The sequence below is a fragment of the Pituophis catenifer genome, unplaced genomic scaffold, assembly GCF_029215685.1.
Source record: "Pituophis catenifer annectens isolate HBS135680 unplaced genomic scaffold, rPitCat1.0.hap2 SCAF_1, whole genome shotgun sequence".
NCBI classification, from domain to species: domain Eukaryota; kingdom Metazoa; phylum Chordata; class Lepidosauria; order Squamata; family Colubridae; genus Pituophis; species Pituophis catenifer.
In genome coordinates, this window is record NW_027256881.1 from 255,351,566 (window position 1) to 255,374,441 (window position 22,876).

The 22,876-nt window shown below is 38.3% G+C and overlaps 2 protein-coding genes across 6 annotated transcripts in view; one reads left to right on the top strand and one right to left on the bottom strand.

The window, feature by feature from the left end:
• Positions 1–14,684, top strand: part of USP47 (ubiquitin specific peptidase 47) — a 62,652-nt gene extending 47,968 nt beyond the window's left edge. For 3 of the 4 annotated variants that reach the window (XM_070934118.1, XM_070934124.1, XM_070934130.1), the window contains 9 exons: positions 222–1,002; positions 2,418–2,593; positions 3,839–3,919; positions 5,665–5,780; positions 6,269–6,387; positions 8,582–8,712; positions 10,762–10,809; positions 11,528–11,658; positions 13,224–14,684. In XM_070934118.1, coding sequence (XP_070790219.1) covers positions 222–1,002; positions 2,418–2,593; positions 3,839–3,919; positions 5,665–5,780; positions 6,269–6,387; positions 8,582–8,712; positions 10,762–10,809; positions 11,528–11,658; positions 13,224–13,398 — 1,758 coding nt within the window. In that variant the 3' untranslated portion in view covers positions 13,399–14,684. The remainder of the gene's footprint in view (positions 1–221; positions 1,003–2,417; positions 2,594–3,838; positions 3,920–5,664; positions 5,781–6,268; positions 6,388–8,581; positions 8,713–10,761; positions 10,810–11,527; positions 11,659–13,223) is intronic. The other variant, XM_070934138.1, reaches the window with a different exon arrangement.
• DKK3 (dickkopf WNT signaling pathway inhibitor 3) overlaps positions 13,222–22,876 on the bottom strand; it is a 40,749-nt gene continuing 31,094 nt past the window's right edge. For both annotated transcript variants that reach the window (XM_070934156.1, XM_070934148.1), the window contains exon 8: positions 13,222–16,381. In XM_070934156.1, the coding sequence (XP_070790257.1) occupies positions 16,156–16,381 (226 nt within the window). In that variant the 3' untranslated portion in view covers positions 13,222–16,155. The remainder of the gene's footprint in view (positions 16,382–22,876) is intronic.

Sequence of the window (22,876 nt, forward strand, 5' to 3'; positions counted from 1 at the left end):
ATTAATCTCAGATTGTCTGCAAAAACATAATAAAATGCTTTTACAAAATAATTTCCAATAATAAATTTACAATATGTCAGAGAGACAATAATTTATTTGTTCAATAGGAATTTCTTGATTTCCAGATAAGTCACATTTATCTGTAGTTTATGTGCAAAAGATAGTTTCTGTAAGAGGTTAAGATTTTTCCTTGTGGATTTACTTTTTTTTTTACGTTTTAGGTATTTGTTGAAAGTTCTGATTCTCAAGATAGACAGCTGCCATTTACAGATTCACAGTTATGGAAACTCCTAGATCGCCATGCAAATACAATCAGACTGTATGTTTCATTACCGGAACAGTCTCCTGGATCATTGTTCAGAAGGACAATATTTCAAAAGGCGAGTGGAGATTCAGGCAATTTAGATGCAAATTGTGAAGCAGAGAAAGGATCTTTACCTAATGCAAAATCTGTAGAAGCTATCCTAGAAGAGAGCACTGAAAAACTTAAAACCTTGTCCTTACAGCAACAGCAGCAGGAAGGAGATAATGGCGACAGCAGCAGAAGCACAGAGGCCAGTGACTTTGAAAATATTGAATCGCCTTCCAATGAGGCAGATTCATCAGCATCAATAGAAAACCAGGAACTCGAAAACCAAATACAGGTTTCTGATACAGATAATTTCCAGTCAGAGGAGCGGTCAGATTCCGATTTGAACAATGACAGAAGCACAAGTTCAGTGGACAGTGATATTCTTAGTTCCAGCCACAGCAGTGACACCTTATGCAATGTCGATAATGCCGCTATATCCTTAGCGAATGGACTTGATTCACACAGCATAACAAGCAGTAGGCGATCCAAAGCCAACGAAGGGAAAAAGGAAACATGGGATACGGCCGAAGAGGACTCTGGAACCGACAGTGAATATGATGAAAGTGGGAAAAGCAGGGCAGAAGCCCAGTTTATGTACTTCAAGGCAGAACCCTACATTGCAGAAGAAGGTTCAGGAGAGGGGCAGAAATGTATGTATCAAATACGGTAACGTGCAATATGTTTTTCTAGAAATGTAGATTGCTTGTTTGTTTATTTATGTCTATATGTTGTATACATTCCTGCAAAATATGTTTATACATGCAGGCTTGCTGTTTGCATAAAATGAAAGATGGTTCTAGATGTTTAGATGTAGGTACTCCTCAGTTTACCACCACAACTGGGACCAGAATTTAAGGTAGTAAGTTATACAGTTATTAAATAAATAATGTGGTTGTTAAGTGAATCATTTGTTTATTAAATGAGTCATGCAGTCAGTAAACAAATCCTGCTTCCCCCATTGAGTTTATCTGCTGGAAGCTGATTGGGAAGGTCACAGATCATGATCACATGACTACAGGGTGCTGCAACTGTTGTAAATGTGAGCTGCTCGTCAAACACCTAAGTTTTGATCATGTTACCGCGAGGATGGTGTGATGGTTGTAACTTCAAGGACAGGATGTAAATTACAGATGAAAGTCACTTTTTTCAGCACCATCGTAACATTGTTAAACTAATGGCAATAAGTTGAAGACTACCTATACTACTAGACATGCACATGCATTTAGGGAATTGGAGTAGAATCAAGTTAAATTCAAGAAAAAGAAAGCTGCATCATTTTCCTTCATTGGTAGAGAATGCTGTGATATTGAGGCTTTGATTTATGACTTCCTCTATTGATTAGAAAAACTTTGGGGAATACTACCAGAAGGAAGCTGCTGTTTCCATCTGATCCACAATCAGAGAATAAGTCAGGTCATTTTTTTTTAATAAGCAGAGGAAGCTGTAAAAAATGTAGGAGGAAGCAATTCTGTACATACCACTTTGGGGATCTAAATGAAATGCAGAGTCTAAATCAATAAACTTTAAGGCAAGAATAGTTAATTGTTCAAAGTTTGGCAATATAATTGTTTTAAGGGAAGATTGATTTTTGCCAATAAATTGTTAACAAAACCATTGTGCATCTGTGACACACCATGTGCAGTTGCTAAAAATGACATTTTCTGAAAATTTACTACAGCTTTGAGTATAAATTAAATGTTAAAAAGAAGGCAATTTCAAGATGCAGTTTAACTGTAATGCATAATTTTAAAACATACTACTTTTTCATTAGATGGACCTTCTTGTTAAAATATTAAGTGGTATAGCTTAATAAATTATTATTTATAATCTCACACATGACCCAATCACCTGCTGTACAATTTCCTTATATGTGAAGTTACATACTGTAGACTACAGTGTTAATGGATGTGATAACTGTCTCTGATCACTTGAAGTCTTATAACTTGAAACTAAAGAAGAAAAGGGAATATGTGTATCTATTAATAATATGAATGAAATTGTATTATATACATGTGGCATAAGAACCGAGTTTGTTTTTCAGATTAATTTTTTTTTCTTGGTTTAGGGTTGTTGATTCATGTTGATAAAAGAATTACACTCTCTGCCTTCAAACAACTCTTGGAGCCGTTTGTTGGAGTTCCATCTTCTCAGTTTAAGGTCTTTCGAATTTATGCCAGCAATCAAGAATTCGAGAGTGTCCGGTTGAATGAGACTCTTTCATCCTTCTCAGATGATAACAAGGTTAGCAAAATATGCTATTGAATACTAGCGGAAAGCAGTTAGAATGTAATAATTCACTCAATTATTTTTCAGGAGAATGTTTTGTTGTTTTAATATAGTGAGGTGGTATTTATCTTTTTAAAAATCTACCATCTGTAACTCAATATCTTTAACATTTTGTATACAAGGCAGTCCTCATTTAACATTCACTCTTTCAGCGATTTTCAAAGTCACAATGGTGCTGAATGAGGGTACTTATGATGAGTCCTTTTAGTTGCGGCCATCGCTGCTTTCCCATGGTCATGTGATTGTGATTTGGGCAGTTGGTAACTGGCTCATAATTGCAATAGTTGCATTATCCTGCAGTCCCATGATCACCATTTGTGATCTTCACTGCCAGTTTCTGACAAGAAAATTCAATAGGGAAGCCAGTAGGAGGTTGCAAATAGCAATCGTGATGATGGGACACTGAAACCCTACAGGATTCACCTAACGGGCTGCCAGAACTGCTGTTGTTAGTCTTAGCAAAGGTCCTAATTACCATTGGTAAGCAAGAACTACTTGTATATTTCTTAAATCTTCCCAGTGCACTGCAGTTACAAAATACTTATTGCAGAGTTCAAACTGTTCTTTGTTATTATAGTTGGATCATGGAAAGTTGGATGGATAAAAAAAAATTGCATATCCCACATCAGTGAGAAACCAGTAGATGCTGCTTTCATAACCCCTGCATTTTGAATGACCTCTTTTGAAATCTATTCCATAGCCATGCTGTCCAACTATTTGAATCTGGAGGTGTTTTTTTTTTTTCATTTCCAGTCAAACAAAAATACAATCTCAATGGTTTCTCACCCATACCTGCATAGACATCCTATTATTCACATTCCACTGGGTCTCTTGACACTGAAAAAACTTTAGGAGATTTGTGAAATTATAGAGGGATGGTAGGAAGGTGGTTAAAAGTAATCAATATTGCATGAACTTAGTTAATACCTGCATCTCATTCTTTTCCCTGTAAAATTTTCATTCAAGAGTAATCCAATATTTTTATAGGAACAGAAGTGTAAAATGCTTATACTCACAATTTCTGAGATGCTTCTCCATAAAGGCATCCACTTTTCTCAAATTTGATTATTGAATTTTGAAGTGCATTACATTGACACAGACACAAACATTTAATAGTTATTTAACTGCCAGCATTCTGTGTTAAGGATAAGAGACAGGTAATATCTTGAAAGCTTTTTATTTTTTCTTTTTAACTTAAAGATAACTATCAGGTTTGGAAGAGCACTGAAGAAAGGGGAATACAGAGTCAAGGTTTACCAACTTTTAGTGAATGATCCAGAGGTAAGTAAGATGTGAAACTCCTAAAACATCTTGAACAACATAATTGTTAAAAAGTGAACTTCCTCTATCCAATGTAACCAATAGCTAAAAAATAAGATTTAGCAAAAGCTGCACAGTTCCAATATGGGCATCATATTACTAGCAAGTTTTAGAAGCAATTAACAAAATAGATTCTCTGGGAAATGTACTCTTACGCTCTAATTCACAACTTTTCTAATATGTATACATATTGTTCTGATGGGACACAACTCTTTAGAGTAGCAGAAAACTGTTGTTTGAGTTGCCAAAAGAAACTTCTGACAACTGTAATAAAAGTAAGGAGCATCCCATTTTCATCTGATTTCTGTTAGCCTTCCATGAGGAGGATATTTTGATATTCTGGTTAAAGACTCCCAAGTTCTCCCCACTTCCTTGCGGGGATATTTAAAGAATTCTATGGGCTAGAATAGGAGTGAAATGTTAATTAAAGCAATAATTGGAAAGCATTTTTAAGTAAAAAGTGTATGTGTCTCGCATGAATTCAAACATAAAACTAATTGCTAGAATAAAATGTTTGCAAAATAAATAATTATTTTTAGCTAAGTGATCAGAATAAAATGTATTTTAAAGAAAGGAAGTTGCAGTTACTTGAATCATAAGGCATCCTGGCTATCAGGTTTTTTTTGTTACCTGGTTTAAGTACAGGTCTTCCCTGTTAATATTTTCTAGCTACAGAAAATAATAATAATCAGTTTCTTTTTATTGATAAAGAATCATGGATATATATGTCTGATGCACAGGAGTACTGAGCCTTTAATGGAAGGTTGAGATGCACTATTAATAAAATTTAATACATAACACTAGCATATAAAATAGTTTGCATAAGTTTTTATCTATATAGCAACCTCTTTACTCCTCCATAGACAAGCCATAATTAAAATTAGAAGCTTCTTTGATTGCTAAATTCTAAACCAGTAATGCCATAAAAACGGAGTCTGTGGCCAGAAGGGCCTTTTGACTGGGGCACCAGTTGTGGCCTTACTTAGAACAGGACACTCTGAATATATATTCTTGCCTATTTCATGTCATGCCTGTATTTCTGAGATCTGCTGTACATGGGATTATCCTTGAAGAACACCTGAAAACTTCAATCTGGTACTTTCTGTTTTTGAGGACAGTTTAAGACTTCTGATTACCTAGAAGCTTTATATGGCTCAATATCTGGGTATATCCTGTTCCTCAGTCTGGATAAACAGGGAGCACCTCTTGAAGTGTGATGCCAGGGCATGCAGAGGTAGGCATTCTTGGTGGATGCTCCCCTTTTGAAACAGTTTACCACTAGAAAACAATGCCTTCCCCAGTCTCAGCGCCTTTCAGAGAATAATGAAATAATTAAAAACAAGGTTTTTTTCTAGAATGCCTTTGAAGATGCAATAACTAGAAAAATATCCACACTATTATGGCTTCAGTTTTGAAAGTTTTTTTTTATTATATTATATTGTGTGCTGTACTATTTTTACCTAGATGATCTGTAATGAGCAGATTTTTAAATCAAATAGGTAATCCTATTTACATCCTTTTTTGTGTCCTGATAACACTATTGTATATATTTTCCTTTCCCCTTCAAGCACACATGGACAGCACAGAATTCACTGCTGCTGGCAGGCAAAAATTCTTTGTTGATATATTTTGTGCAAAGAGAAAGTAGGGATACTCACAATATGAAAGCTTTCTAACACGTTATCTATTTAAATGTGTTTTCACAGCCCTGCAAGTTTCTTATAGATTCAGTTTTTGCTAAGGGAATGACTGTGAGGCAATCAAAAGAGGAGTTACTTCCTCAGCTCAGGGAGCAATGTGGGCTGAATTTGACTGTTGACAGGTAAACATCATTAAAATGAATCTCAAAATTCTTCTGTTGACCTTATCATGTTTTTTTAAAAGTCATACATTTATTTTCTTTTGGACTTTTGCTAAAAATAAATCATTATACTCGTGTTTTGTTTTTTTGATATTACTGTGTTTTGTTTTGTAACTGAAATGAACCAGCATTTATTTACACTTTCTAATACGTAGCACATGGTAGTAATCTTTGCATCAGTCTTAGTTTTGAACAACCAATACTTTATAGATTTTCTAAGACAAACAATTCTTTTGAGTTTTTTTTTTTCCTTATAAAATGAAGGAACCTGACTGAAAATTTTAATTTGGTGCTTTTACCTCTGGCTTAAGTTCTTCTGATAAAAACATGTCTTGTGCCTATTTCAGGATAGCACTATATCTAAATTAAATGTGGTTGCAACTAGATTTTATACATTAGTTTATAAACATATACTAATACCTTCAACTACTGTTTTGTTTTTCCAATAGATTTCGTCTAAGAAAGAAGACTTGGAAAAATCCAGGGACTGTGTTTCTGGATTATCATGTCTATGAAGAAGATATTAATATTTCAAGTAACTGGGAGGTTTTCCTAGAAATACTTGAAGGTATCAATACTTTGAAGTCAATTATTTTAATTAAGCTTTACAATTTTTATATTATATACAATTTTAAATTATATAAAAGTTGATTGTGTTGTCTTAAAAGTAAACTTTTGTGGAAAAAAATTACAGTGCAATTCCATATACATGTAATGAAAAATAAATCCAGCTAAAGCCTGGTGACAAATATTAGGGTTAGATTTAGTGAAGCAACAGAGTATATTTCTAAAATTTTATTGTAGCTCAGAATGTAAAGTTGAGAGGCTTTAGGAAAGCATTTGGCTGCTTGAAGAATGTCTTAAATCTAGACAGCATACTAAAAAGCAGAGACATCACCCTGCATATAGTAAGGCTATGGTTTTCCCAGTTACTGTTCTGACCTAGGCTTCAGGAGACAGTAAAAAGCACATGATTAGTCCCAAAAGCCCTCTTTATTTCAACGGCTATGAATTATGTTCATTCCCAGCCCTTAATGAGTCACAAATAGTTTGTAAAATCTGCCACAGTCCTTCGGGATAAAGCTGATAAGCACCCACCTTTATCTCCCTTGACACACTGTCAAATTCCTAATTGGCAGTTAGCTTTGCAAGGCCACAGGGAGCACAGAATCAAAACAGAGCTTCAGAATTTAAACTGACCAGAACGAACAGCCTTCCTGCAAAGGCTCATGTGCCTTTGCTCCTCCTTTATGTCTTATGGGAGGGGCCAATCATCTCCAAGCCTTACTCCGGAGTTGTCCCTTTTGTCTTAACTGTTCTTGCCTTCTGGCAGCTTTGCACATGCGTGCACTGCGAACAGGCTCCACCTGATGTCCACAGAGATTGTGGAGGCTCTGGAGGCAGCACATCTCCCAGATGGCCTTGGCCCCCTCTCTGCCTCCGACACAGAGCCTCGTCAGAGCCTTCGCCAGACTCCAGGACTGGCCCATGTTCCTCCCCAACCTCCTCACTGTCTGACTCTGCTGTCAGCTCCGCAGGCCGCCAGCGGACCACAACAGTTGCAATGTATGGTTATGAAAGTTGGACCATAAGGAAGGCTGGGTTACAAAAAATTGAGACCTTTGAACTATGACGCTGGAGAAGACTCCTGCGAGTCCTTTGGACTGCAAGGTGATCAAACCAGTCAGTCCTACAGGAGATCAACCCTGACTGTTCTTTAGAAGGCCAGATCCTGAAGATGAAACTCAAATACTTTGTCCACCTAATGAGAAGGAAGGACTCACTGGAGAAGAGCCTAATGCTGGGAACAATTGAGGGCAAAGAAGAAGGGAACAACAGAGAATGTGATGGCTGGATGGAGTCACTGAAGCAATTGGCGTGAGATTAAATGGACTCCGGGGGAAGGTAGAGGACAGGAAGGCCTGGAGGAATGTTGTCCATGAGGCCGCGATGGGTCAGACACAACTTTGCGACTAACAACAAGAATGTCTTAAACTAACGATATGAATCTAATAAAAAATACAGGATCATCCAAGATCTGAAGAAAACTTCTAGACTTTAAGCATTTATTTTTCATAAAACATCAATTGAGATTTTCCAATCTGCTTTTAGGTCCATTGTCTCCTAGATAGTTATATTTTTACTGGATCTCCAGTCCCAGATTCCTGGAGATCAGGATACTACTTACCTGGCTTGGAACTTGCCCAAGAAAAGATGCTTCATCCCTCCCATGGGAGAAAAAGCAAACTAGATAAAGACGGAGCTACCCCTTCCTTTGTTTAAAAGCATACTTTCTCACTCATGGTTGGATCTTGATCCCTTATTTAGTGGATAATCTCTGCTACCTAGAGTGATAGATCAGATTGGCTGTCCTTTAACTCTTTAATATCTCAAACTTTGGGGTTGACGTTTCTCCCTATTTACTCCAGATAGCAACAGCTTTTGTATGTAGTAACATACAAAACAACAAACTATGCAGCTGTCTTTTTTACTTATTCAAATTTGTTCTGAGTCTTTTCCCTCACTCCCATCCGTTCAAATTTGAAACAAAATTTAAAACATGATATTTAGGGCAAGATTATTCTAATTGTGGTTTTTTATTTTACATACATTTGTTTTTATTTTTTTTAATGTATTTCGTTTATACAGTCACAATTAGCAAGACAATCTTCACACTTAAAGAAAATGCTGTAAATAAACATTTAAACATCTCTTCCTGAAATATTTTACTGAATACCCTTACATTCCAAATAAACTTTTAGAAGCAGAAAAAATGAAATCTATGTCACAACTTGCTGTTCTGTCAAGAAGATGGAGGCCATCAGAGATGAAACTGGATCCTTTTCAAGAAGTAGTTTTAGAGAACAGCAGTGTTGATGAATTAAAAGAAAAGGTAAATTAGCCTCATTTATATAAATATCCCTCTCTTACAGAATTCATATTTACTTTCTTTTGGAAAACTCTAAAAGCTTCTAAATAGTCACAGTATTTAAATTTAAATTTAAACAATATTTAAAAGAATATTTTGGGGTTTATTGGCAAATTCAAACAGTATGCTGTGCCACAGTGTAGCAAGAGTTATACAATATGCAAAGCCAATTTTCCCCAACTTTGAGATATATATAATGTTATGTTATGTTATGTTATGTTATGTTATGTTATGTTATGTTATGTTATGTTATGTTATATATAATACTAGTTAATAAAAGGATTATATAATTATATTATATAATTATATTATATTAAACAAAATATTATATAATACTCCAACCAGTGTAGCCACTTCTGAGAATTCTGGTATTTAAAGTCTGCCCAGTTGCTATGCTCTGCCATAATGCAGTTTGCTTTTGACTTAGCCTGTACTTTTAGCATATAAAATATCTGCTTAATTTATTCCTAAAAAGATATAAATTAGGTTTTTAGAGTACAATAGAATTAATAGTAATACAATTACTTCACATGATTTAAGAAATCAAGCCTAAATAAACACTTCTTCATCTTAATTTTCCCGATGTTTTAAATTGCAACTCACAGCAGCCCAAGTGAGCAGTGCCAGTGGGAATTGTAGCCTAAATAGATGGAGAAATTCAGCTGAGGATTATTGCTTAGACACCCATAAGATAGTGTATCATTTATATCTGCATTAGATAAAGCTAAAGATTTACCATGAATGAGTTCAGAAATGAAAGATCCAACTGCTATTTTCTATGAGAAAACAATGTGCTCCAAAGTGCTTTCAGTACATATTTTATTCCATATTCGCACATTGTAATTTGATTATAAAGACCCATAACTGTTACACTTTAGGCACTAATAGTTAAATATTCAACTTTAAAAATACACTTCATAACCCATCACCTGTTGAGTCATCCTTTTAGAGACGTTTCCTTACCTAAACAGAAGAATAGAATGACTTTTGGCAGACAAAAAAGCAATGGGAACAGGAACTACTTCCAACTTCCTGCTGGCTACCCCATTGATTTTGCTGGAGGGAATTAGCAGGGAACTTTGGAAATCAGAATCACATGATTACAGCTAATCATGATGACACTGCAATGACCACAACTTTGTGAATACAAGCAGTGTGAAGATAATTTCAAATACATGGGAATAATGGGTTGTGAATTTTGCACAAATTCTTTAAGTCAGTGGATTTGAGATATCTTGATTAAAAAATGTTTGCACTATGATGTAGTCTCTGGGCTACTTGAAGATTACAGAGTTTTATCGTTTTCCCTAAAATAAGACATCCCCTGATAATAAGCCCAATCGGGCTTTTGAGCGCATGGCAATAAGGCCAAGCGCTTATTTCACGGTTCAAAAAAAATATAAGATAGGGTCTTATTTTCGGGAAAACACAGTAGTAATATATAGATTGTAATACCAAAGGTGGTAGGATAGCAAGAGCTAAATGATAGAATTTGAGCAGAAGAAGCAAAGCTGTTATCTCAAATTGTTGAACTCTTTAATAAGCTATATAAGTTAAATAAAATTTTGCTTACTTTTAAGACCTTCTGATAGACATTCTAATAGAAATGTAAGTCAGAGTGAGAAAGATTTATAAGCCATCTAGTCCAAACCCCTGCTCAGTTCAGAATCTACTAAAGCATCATCTATTCCTTGTTCTTTAAGCACTTGTTTTGTTTGTTTGAATAATGTATATATTTTTATGTTTTGTTTCTTTTGCTTTTTTATTATTTTAAAAGTAATAAAATATGTATAAAAAGCATCTATTAAAGATGACATTTAGCTTTTTTAGATTATTTAAAAATAATAAAAAGCTAGGAATGTCTATCAGTTGAGATGCCAGGTTTTGCACATAATACAGTTGAGATGCTAGTTTTTGCACATAACATAAATTGGGAAACAGCCAGCAAGAATATATGAAACTTCATATACCTGACTTTTGGAAATAAACTCATTTGATATATATTTTTCACAGCTTTGCGCAATAAGTGGAATCGTCTCAGAAAATATTGAATTTGCAAAGGTAAATTGTTACTTATTTCTTCAAGCTGCTGGATGTGATTCAGATGTCCTCTCAGCTGAGTTTTGTTCAGAAAATGCTGATCAAATTCTAATGGGTATATCCCCTTTTTCTGCTATAATACCTGAATCCTCTGAAGGAGATATTGATGAAATTGAGCAGGGGGAGAAGAAAAGACATTCTCTCCTATCAATTTTCTTTCTTCCAAGTAGAATGAAAGTGCTTGTCTCTTTAATATATGAGCCGGAAAAATATCCATCAATTGGCTAGTCCTTTTGATTTAATTTTTGATTTCATATAGCATTGGAAAATGTAATTAAGTCCTGGCTGATCACCTACATCTTTTTGAAGTTCAAGCCTGCATTCTTTTACAATACAGAAAGTAGCCTGACTGAATGGAGAAGTGTCAAACTGGCTTTTTCTAGGAGGACTGAGGGAGATTGGGGGATAGATTTATTACACATAACTGAAAAATGTGATTAAGTCATGTGTTTTGAGAAAGGATTGATTTGGAAATAGAGACATAAATGAAAAACAATATTGGTTATGGTCATAGCACACCTACATTTTGAGTATGTATATTTGTGTTGAACCATAACATACTAATTATAGTATGTGGCCTTTAGTGAGATTTGTCTTTAGTAAGATGGTGGCCATATAAATCAAATAAGTAGATATATATATACATACTTTACTAAGATACTCTGTTTATCCTTTCCAGGGTAGAGGGACATTTCCATGTGAGATCTCCATTCTAGAGATACATCAAGATTTGGACTGGAATCCGAAGGTTTCCACACTGAATGTATGGCCTCTCTACATCTGTGACGATGGAGCAGTAATATTTTATAGGTATATCCTTTTAAGTCATTACCTCCTATATATTGAAAAATTTCCAATATGAAAAAACAATAATTGTAGAAAAGTGCATTAAATAAATCAGAAATGAGAAATGACTCAGGAAGGAATGATACGTTGTTCATTTTCTGACTGCATTAGTTTGACTATATGATATTGTCAGAATTTTGCATTTCAACTGCTTACTTAGGTAAGCAGAGTATAAGCATGTTACTCTTTAGGAGTGAAATTTTTAAGAAGAAAACATTTTATTCAATGTTTTCAAGATACATATAGCTATATGCTGGCACAGTCTAAAATAATGTAGATTTTATGCCTACTACTGGATTTGAAGCTAAGCAAAAGTAATACAGAAATAATATTTAATATAAATTTAGTCAGTATTCAAGAGATATATGTGGTGCTTGACTGCAAGGTCCTGGTAAATGCTATATTCTCAGAGAAGGGATTCTTAACAAGCATCTTATAGCTTTTACTGAACAGGAAGACACAGTTCAGTACAAATAGTCTCAAGAGTATCCAGGGTCTAACCCTTGGAGGATTTTCAAGGTGATGACCAGTATCTCTAATTCACCCAGAAGCAGATTGGCAGCCAAACTGGCTCCTGTTGTACTTGTATCACATGAGTAAATCTAGGGCGACCATTAATGATCCTAGGTACCTTCTGCTGTAGCAGCTGAAGCCTTCAAATAATATTCAACAAGAGTCCTACTGAATAATAAACTGCAACAGGCCAACCGTGATGTGATGGGGGTATTCGTGATTGTGTACAATGCTCCCTGATCCAGGAATAGTACTTTAGATATAATTATACAAAGGTCTCACTGGAGAAGAGCCTAATGCTGGGAACGATTGAGGGCAAAAGAAGAAGGGGACGACAGAGAATGAGGTGGCTGGATGGAGTCATTGACGCAGTTGGCATGAACTTAAATGGACTCACTTCATGACTAACAGCAGCAGCAGCAATACAAAGGTCCTAGTAGCTGTGGTCTGCATATGCTACTCAAGCAGGAACTGAATCCTAGAAAACCTCCAGGTTATAAGCCAGCTGTACTGAAATAATTTTAAAAGTTGCCTGTTTTTACAAAATGTGCAATTATATAGCGTTTTTGGGATCTACCACTTTACATTATTGACAAGAATAACGTACCGTATTTTCCGGCGTATAAGACGACTTTTTAACACATGAAAATCTTCTCAAAAGTCGGGGGTCGTCTTATACGCCCAGTCGTCTTATACGCTGGAAAATACGGTAGTTTAGAAAATGACCAGTTATTAGTTTGGTAACTTGCTCCTTTTGGATCTTTGAATGGCAAAGATCTTTTCTAATTTTCCATCTTCTCCTCTGAACTGGCTGTTCTGAAGTACATTCTGAGCATTGATTTGGCATTAAGAGCTGTAAGTTCTTGACTCTGTCCCAAAATTATGTGAAATATGGGTGCTTTTATCTTGTGCAGAATGTGATTTGTGTATTAGGGACATCAAATGTGTATTGCCTGGTTAAAAATGTGTAAATTTGTGTTTGTTGTAGAATTTAAATCCTTTTTTTTTTATGTAAGGGATAAAACCGAAGAAATGGTGGAACTAACTGAAGAACAGAGAAATGAACTCATGAAAAAAGAAAGCAGTAGACTTCAGAAAACTGGACATCGTGTGACCTACTCCCCTCGTAAAGAAAAAGCACTAAAAATTTATCTTGATGGAGCGCCAAATAAAGATTTGACTCAAGACTGATATTTATTTCAGCATTTTCTCTGGGAAATTTTTCTTAAGTGTGAAAAAGGTACACAACTACTGTGTAGTGCCATTATGGCAGGACATTAGGTATAAAGAGGCATCAGCACTGATTGGTAAAGGACAGCCCAGTCCAGTTCAGTGCCCAGTCAAATCCCCGTTTGACTTGGAATCACGTTGTGCACTATAGTCAAATGTACTGTAAAGAGAAAAGGGATGTGCAAATAAAAACCCAGAAAAGCGGGGAGGGTAATCGGCAAAAATTGGAGATAAATGTGCACATAGCAGTAGCTAGTCAACTAGCCACAGACAGGATATTCACAGCTTAATAAAAGCTGTGCAAAGGCCATGAATGATTTTTGTTTTGTTTTTTCACTGATACACACATTACCTCACAGAAGATTTCTGAAGTAAATGTGACAGTGGTTTTTATAAAAGCAAAGATGTGGAAATGGACTAGAAATGTGATGAAATTGGCAAAACTCATCCCTTAAAGCTTACAGGTTTAACTCATTGGACTCATCTTCCATGAAGCGAAGACACCTGGAGAAAAAGTATTTTTAGTAAAAGTTACCATTGCCAGCAGGTGGTGTTTATTTTGCAGAAGTGTTGTAACTGATTTTTAGTTAGGTTATGAATAATGGCAGTCACTATTCTGTTCAGTGTGTAAATACTATTTTGCTCTCCTGAGTTACCAGAAATACATTTCAATTGCTTACTATGGTATTTCTTTCCACATATCAATATTCACTGTGTACATTTAAGAGTATAGCTGGCTATTTAAATTTGTATCCCTTTTGTTTTGGGGGGGCAACGTTGGGTACTTAGATTTGTAATGTTTCCTTGTTAATGAGTTTCAGGGCTTTTTGTTTGGTTAGCTACTTATTTTTGTACATTTTTGGACTGGGATTCTTTCGAGTTTGCTTTTTCTAGCATCATTGCAAATCACACTTTTTCTTGAGAGTTGATTCATAGTTTTTATATGTAGCTTTTTTTAAATGAATGGCCTTCATTTAACACCTCCCAGTATAGTTTGCAGTAGTTCAAAATGTGGTACAGATTGATGCAGAACATATGATTTCAATGCAAAGCATATATGAGATTTAATTTGCTACATAAGAGCAATTACAAACAATATCATAGAGGGGTTTCTTTTTCTTTTCTCTTTTTGAAAATGCTATCTAATTTATATCAGTCAAAGGTTTTGGTAAATTTTCCCATGCCAGATGCTGTTTACAACCATGAACATGCAAATAAAACATTTGTTCATTCTATTGTTACTTTAATGACACTTTGAAATTTATTGTAATAGTCAAAATACAGGATTGTTTTGCAAGAAGTTCTTACGTAGGAAGAAAAGCCTTTTGAATTGACTTCCAAATGTTTCTTTGCTAGTAGATCTTAAATTGCCATGAATACTTGCAGCTAATTGTGGAAGGATATCACAGGTATTTGAATATGTGAAGCTTTATTCTGCACAGATGCCAGTGCTGCACAAGATCTGAATAGTTTGTGTTTAATTTCTTTTCTAATTCATGAGGGATCCAGAATTGAGGTACATACATATTCAAAGAAAACATGAATACAGTTCCTAGTGAGGCCTTTGAGATAACAACCAAAGATTGGAGAATATAGGCAGATGTGGTAGACAAGGCCAGTATGCACATTCATTCCTACATTGTTTGAAACTGTCACTCAGACAAAATTTTGACCAGGACCCCAATATATTTTTAAAGATTAGACAATGCTGCTAAAAATATAATGGTTGGAAATAAGATTTCTATGGCATAGCAAGATGGTTATTTAAAAGAAAATCAAGAAAAGCTCTATTCCAGTATTCAGATACTAAAAAAAACCCAACCTAATTGCATTTTCCTGTTCATGGAACTGCACTTAAATTTTGAGGATTTGAAGAAGCTAAGCTAAGGCTGATTGGAGCTGTACTGTGGAAAAGGTATACATCCTAAAATACTCAAATGATCAGCTTTTTATGAGTGTGTGTATATGTATTGCCAAGGGTTCAATCCTCACCGACTCAAGGTTGAGGCTTCCATCCTTCCATGATCGGTAAAATGAAGACCCATATTGTTGGGGGCAATATGCTGACTAAACCACTTAGAGGGCTGTAAAGCACTGTGAAGCTGTATATAAGTTGTAAGTGCTCTTTATAGATACACACGTATGTTTTACATGTGTTGCCATGAGTGTTTCAGCTTTATTGCAGTACTTGTACTATTGCAGTACAACCCACCCCATTTCAGCCATATTGTCATTCAGGAAATGTTCATTCCAAACCAAGATGTGCAGCTCATAGACTACCACTTCTACCTGGTATAATCAATATAGCTAATTAAAACAGATTCTCCTGTTATGCTATGCATATACTAGATACCAAATTCCTATAGGTTCTGGTCACAAAGTACATACCATCATTCAGTGTTGCTGAGCTTTAAGAAGGAAGAAATAGCTGGAATTTCTTTTAAAGGAGCAAAATATACAAGAAATACATAATTCAAACCACCCGGCTTAAATTAATTCAACACTAATTCTTACCCATCTCAAAACAGTACTTAAAAAGCAGAGATCTCTACCCATTATATTTAGCTTGAGCTTTAGAAGAGGAATCTATTTTCATGAATCTAAGTGGACTTAACTGCACTTCTATGCAGCAGAGAGAAGGTGCAGATATACCATGTGTGTATGATAACTCTTGAAACAGCAATAACAGTGCACGTGTGATCAATTAACTTACTGGACTTATATTTCCTCTCCCAAAAAGTCACTAGCCATAGATAATTTCCCTGAATCAGCCATTCCATCTTCCAGTTCTTTCTGCACTTCTTTGATCAGTCTCTCTTCATATTCACCAGGTATATCTTGGGTTACAAAGTCCAGAAGTGATAATTCATCCGCTAGTAGTTGTTTTTTGTCCTCACTTTGGGTCTTGTTCAGTGATAATTCACAGAGAGAGTCGCTGCTATAACTGTGGAAAAAATAAATTCCAGGTTTCAGCATCATATTGGTATTAGTTGGACAAATATGTATATGATTACAAATTACATTTAAACATTCTGACATTTAAACTGCCTTTATGTCCTTTAAATGTTCTTTTTACAATTTAGATAGACATGTACATTTAATTGTGAGTAAATGGCAATGAAACCTGAACATGAATTAACAATTGTTAATGTTGTGTTGTGATTTAAAGCACAAAAAGGAAAGCACCACAGAGAGCCTGGCTTTTGCAATTCTTTCCAGCCGCTTAATAAAAGCTCTGCTTTAGTTCATGTTAACTAAGTGGTGCCTAACAATATTCTGTCCATGTGCTTCTCTCTAAAGGATGAATTGAGGGATTTCAGGTTTGTTTTTGGTTTTTTGTTTAGTTTTGTTTTTTGTACTGAGCAGCTTTTAGTCTTACAAGACCCACTCGATCCCTACTTTGACAACCCATATCTGCAAACAATACCGTATTTATCGACGTATAACGTGCACTTTTTCATCTTGAAAATAATGTGGAAATCGCATGTGCGTGTTATACGCCGATATGTATTAAAAAATACTGTAAAAAGAACGAATGGCGAGTTTACAGCATCTGAGACACTGTCGGAGATAGCCTGGGGTATGTTGGGGTCTTGGGCAGGGGTGAAATGCTCCCGGTTCGGACCGGCTCGGGCGAGTAGGTAGCGATGGCGACGGGCAGTTTGGAGAACCAGTAGCAAAAATCCCTGCCCCCGCCCCCCATGCCCAGCTGAGCCCCGCGATCATCAGAGGCTTTTTTCCCTTTTAAATGGCTCTGAGCAGCCAAGCTCTGACATCCCAGCTGAATTGCCTGCTAATCAGGCAACTCAGGATCGCCAGAGCCATGTAAAAGGAAAAAAGTTTATTCTCCCCCCCCCCCCCCCCTCCGGCTTCCTTACCTTAGTTGCTGATTGCATGACGATCGCAATCCATGCATCAGCAATCAACTGAATATCCCTGGCTGCAATCAAGCTCATCGGTGAGCAGCTCTTTCTGCCTGCCTGCCTTGACTTAGGAATTCTGGGAGTTGAAGTCCACAAGTCTTAAAGTTGCCAAGATTGGAGACCCCTGTTCTGTTGGGTAAGTTTTTCTCCCCTTTGGGAGCTTTAAAAAAAATAGTTAATTGGGTTTTTTTTTAGTTGTTCTTTTTTTAGACTTAGACATTTAAAGTTTAGGAAGTTTTAAATTTAGCTGCTTTTATATAAAATAAAAATAAATAAAAATAACATAATATTTGTGCAGCTTTCTGAGATTTAGTGTGTTTCTGTAGTGTTTCACTCTAACTACACAAACACACAAAATCTCACAAAGCTGTATGTGGAATTTTGTGTGTGTAAAGTGTGAAAGTTGGTTTTTTTGGCTTTTTGTGGCTGTGTGAGGTTCCTGCTTGTTGCAGGGGCCATTTTGGGTCTAGCACAGCTACTTTTACATTGTGGGTGAGCCAGTTGTGTGCAGTGCATTGTGACTGTGGCTGTGATTCAGGTGCCCGGTGCCCAAAAAGGTACCTTACACTTGAATAGAGGGTATCAGCAGAAACTATAGATAGATAAACATATCCCTTAATATCAAAGTTTATTCGGTAAAACAGTAGTTTTTACTTCCATGTTACGTTCTTTACCTTTATATGTGCTTAAATATTAATTAAAAAAGTTTTGAACTACCTTTGTTATGCTTCAAAGTTCTTTATTTAAAATTTACTTTTTTTCCTGAAACTTCCCTCTTAAAATTAAGGTGCGTGTTATACGCCAGTGCGCGTTATATGCCGATAAATACGGTAATTCATACTGAAAATCTGAGTTGCATGACAAGAGCTACCCAAATGGAAATTGCATCCATTATGGTCCTTATTAAATCTCAGTGCATCAACTCAGAAATTGATCTGTTTACCTCACAGGATTAACAGGCAATGCCTCATTTTTTTCACAGGAAGGAGGGAGCGGGGATTCTCCAGTCTCTCTGTAACACCTCTTTTCTTGAAACATTCTTGTTTTACATATTCCCACACATTACATAGTTCTTAGGATCAACAGAGATTCAACTGCATTTCCATGATACCTGTTGCCATCAGGATGAGGTAATGCAGGCTATTATGTTGGTTTCTTGGAAGTTTTGTACTCAAGCAAATTTATTTTATTTTATTTTATTTTATTTTGAATTTGTATACCGCCCTTCTCCCTGAGGACTCAGGGCGGTGAACAGCCAAGTAAAAACATCAAGTACAAATATTAAAATACAGTTAAAATATACATATATAAATTTGGCCCCATTAATTAAAAACAATAAACAAAACACTTAAAAACACTTAAAAAATTAGGCCAGCCCGGCTTGCTGAAAAAGGAAGGTTTTAAGGGCACGGCGGAAGGCACCGAGGTCTTGGATTCTCCTTATCTCTGGAGGCAATTGATTCCAGAGGGTAGGTGCCCCCACAGAGAAGGCCCTCCCCCTGGGGGTCACCAGCCTGCACTGTTTGGCTGATGGCACCCCGAGGAGGCCCTCTCTGTGGGAGCGCACGGGTCGATGGGAGATTGTCGGTGGCAGCAGGCAGTCTCGAAGATAGCTAGGCCCTATGCCATGGAGCGCTTTAAAGGTGATAACCAACACCTTGAAGCGCACCCGGAAGACCACCGGGAGCCAGTGCAGCTCGCGCAGGAGCGGTGTTACATGGGAGCGCCAGGCTGCTCCCGTCACTACCCGCGCTGCTGCATTCTGGACCAGTTGGAGCCTCCGGGTGCTCCTCAAGGGGAGCCCCATGTAGAGAGCGTTGCAGTAGTCAAGGCGAGAGGTGACGAGGGCATGAGTGACTGTGCACAGGGAATCCCGATCAAGAAAGGGCCGCAACTGGCGGATCAGGCGAACCTGACAAAAGGTCCCCCTGGTTACAGCCGTCAGATGTTCCTCCAAGGACAGCTGCCTATCCAGGAGGACTCCCAGATTGCGAGCCCTCTCTGTGGGGGCCAACGACTCGCCCCCAATAGTCAGTGATGGAGTCAACTGACTATATCGGGACGCCGGGAGCCACAGCCACTCAGTCTTGGAAGGGTTGAGCCTGAGCCTGTTCCTCCCCATCCAGATCCGCACAGCCTCCAGGCACTGGGACATCACTTCAAGGGCATCGTTGGGGTGGCCTGGGGTGGAGATGTACAGCTGGGTGTCATCAGCGTACTGGTGGTATCTCACCCCAAAGCCACGGATGATCTCGCCCAGCGGCTTCACATAAATGTTGAACAGGAGGGGCGAGAGGACCGACCCCTGAGGCACTCCACATATAAGAGGCCTTGAGGTCGACCTCTGCCCACCTGCCAACACGAACTGCGACCGGTCGGAGAGAAAGGAGGAGAACCACCGTAATACGGTGCCCCCCATCCCCAACTCTTCCAGCCGGTGCAGCATGATACCATGGTCGATGGTATCAAAAGCCGCTGAGAGGTCTAACAGGACCAGAACAGAGGAACAACCCCTGTCCCGAGCCCTCCAGAGATCATCAACCAACGCGACCAATGCCGTTTCCGTGCTGTGTCCAGGCCTGAAGCCCGACTGGAACGGATCTAGATAGGATGTTTCCTCCAAGAATTGTGGAAACTGTCGCGCGACCACACTCTCAACAACCTTCGCCAGGAAGCGAAGGTTGGAGACAGGACGATAGTTGGCCAATATTGCCGGATCCAGGGATGGCTTCTTGAGGAGAGGCCTCACCACCGCTTCTTTCAAGGCGGCGGGGAAGTGACCCTCACTCAACGAAGCGTTGATAACACCCTGGAGCCAGCCTCGTGTAACCTCCCGGGAGGCCAGTACCAACCAGGAGGGACACGGGTCCAGTAAACATGTGGCCGCACTAAGTCTCCCCAAAATCCTGTCCACATCATCCGGAGTCACAGCATCAAACTCCTCCCAGGTAACATTCTCAAGACTATTCCTCGTCACCCTGCCCTGATCTACCCAGTCAGAGTCCAAATCCCCCCGGATCTGAGCGATTTTGTCATACAGGTATTGTCCGAAATCCTCCGCCCTGCCTTCCAAGGGATCCTCCCGCGCTCCCAGATGGAGCAGGGAGCGGGTTACCCTGAACAGGGCGGCCGGACGATTCCCTGATGACGCAATAGAGGCGGAAAAGTAGTTAAACTTTGCCGTCTTTATCGCCACTAGGTAGGTCTTAATATGCGACCTTACCAGTGTTCGGTCAGATTCAGCGAGACTGGCCCTCCAACCACTCTCTAGGCGTCTTTTCCGGCGTTTCATCTCCCTCAGCTCCTCGGTGAACCAAGGAGCCGCGAGGGATCGACACCGGGTCAGAGGCCGCAAAGGCACGACTCGATCCAAGGCCCCACCAGCCGCCCGATCCCAGGCAGCTACCAGGTCCTCGGCCGAGTCGTGTGCCAGATCTTCAGGAATTGGCCCAAGCTCCGTCTGGAACCTATCAGGATCCATCAGGCGCCTGGGGCGGATCCATCTAATTGGGTCCGCCTCCCTGCGGCGGGGTGTAGCGGTTCGAAGGTCCAGACGAAGGAGTGAGTGATCTGACCATGACAAGGGTTTCATGTCTATATCCCCTATAATAAGACCACTCAACCACTGGCCAGAGACAAAAATCAGGTCCAGTGTGTGTCCCCCCCTGTGAGTGGGGCCATGAACTAACTGGGTCAGGTCCATGGCCGTCATGGAAGCCATGAACTCCCGAGCCATCTCTGACGTTTCACCAACGGACGGCAGATTGAAATCACCCATGACCATAAGCCTGGGTGTATCAACTGCCACCGTGGCTATCACGTCGAGTAGCTCGGGCAGGGCCGTTGCCACGCGGCAGGGAGCCAGGTACGTAAGCAACAAGCCCATCTGAACCCCATGACCCCATCTCACAAAGAGGGACTCACACCCGGCAATCTGTGGCACAGTGGTCTCCCTCGGACCCAGACCTTCGTTAATAATAAACAGACTCAGGGATTAAATCATAGGCAAGTTTTGAAATCATTCTACACCAGTAAATAATTTATTCACGCTACATTAGATGCGAAGATAACTCCTGAAATTTAACTTTATAAAATTTATAACATAATGAGCAATATAGAAAACAATGCTATTAATACAGTGAATTAATCATGTTAAGAGAAGGATTCCTCTTTACAATCAATGGCTATGGCCTTTAAGTGGAGTTGTTACTACTAATTTAAAAATGCCATGGTAGTCACATACTAATCCTTCCAAGCAATACAATGTAATCTTCATGACCTTTGTGGACAGTGATGCAAGTGACAATAGTGACCTTCCATCTGGGATTGATAGCATATTCAGAAATTTTATACCAGTAGAGTAAAATTATATCTCTTGGCAATCACTACCTTTGACTCAGTTTAGAAAACTTAGAGCTGTGAAGCTTAGACTGATTTGTAACCCAGTAATAATAATAATTCCCTGCTGGGCTACTTTCAGCCTGCCATATCATGCAATGAATCCAGGCCTATCTATCACCCTAAATCATGCAGTACATCTTTAAGGAGTTCCTGCTTTCTAGCAAAGCTAAACCCCGCTGCACAGCTGATCATCGGAAATACCAGTTCAGAGGAACCGGTAGCCTTTTTTTGACTACTAGTTCACCTGAACCGGTAGTTTTTATCACTACCAGTTTGCCTGAACCGGAGCAAACCGGTAGCATTTCATCCCTGAGTGAGTTCTAGCCTCACATTGGACATGGAGCCAGCTTGGTGAACTTGGGCCAGTCAGTCACTCTCAATTCTAGGAAGAAGGTGGTAGTGATAAACCAATTCTGGAAAGCCTTACCAAGAAAACTGAAGGATTAGTTCAGGCTGGCACAAAAAATAAATCCTGAGTAATGATCACATTGTATTGTGGCAGCCCTTAAATCATTTTAACCATCCTTTACTACTGGACCGTACAATCTGTACAAATGTGACAAATATGTGCACCTCTGTTACATAACAATCTAGGCAGGTTCAGGGCTATGTAAATAGACAAAGAGTATTTTCCTTTTATTTTCCCCATTTTGTTGACTCATAAAAGTAAGTCAGCTAAGTCAGCTAAACCATTTTGTATAGATGGCTCTCCATCCTCTGAAAATCTCCATGAGGTAACCTATTTCTCTGGTTACAGCTCTCATCACTGGAAACAACTCCTAGTATTTAACCAGAGTGTAGTTTCAATGCTTTCTGGTTTTATATTTATGATTATGTTACTCCTGAAAATCAACAGTAGTGGAAACTTTGCTTGAAATACAAACAGCAGTCTTAGAAAGTGGCAAGACAAAGAATGTCTTCCGTCTGTCACATTCTCTTACGATCTCAAACTACACAAAATTGCTCTTGATTACTGCTAGTTACAAATTTGTGTGTGTCCATTGTATTCTTCCAAAATCTAAGAAAGCCTTAATGCTTGTGGTTGGAAACAATGATTTTGGTCAAGAGCTATAATCTGAAACCTTTAAGGAAACATTTCAAATACACATATTTCA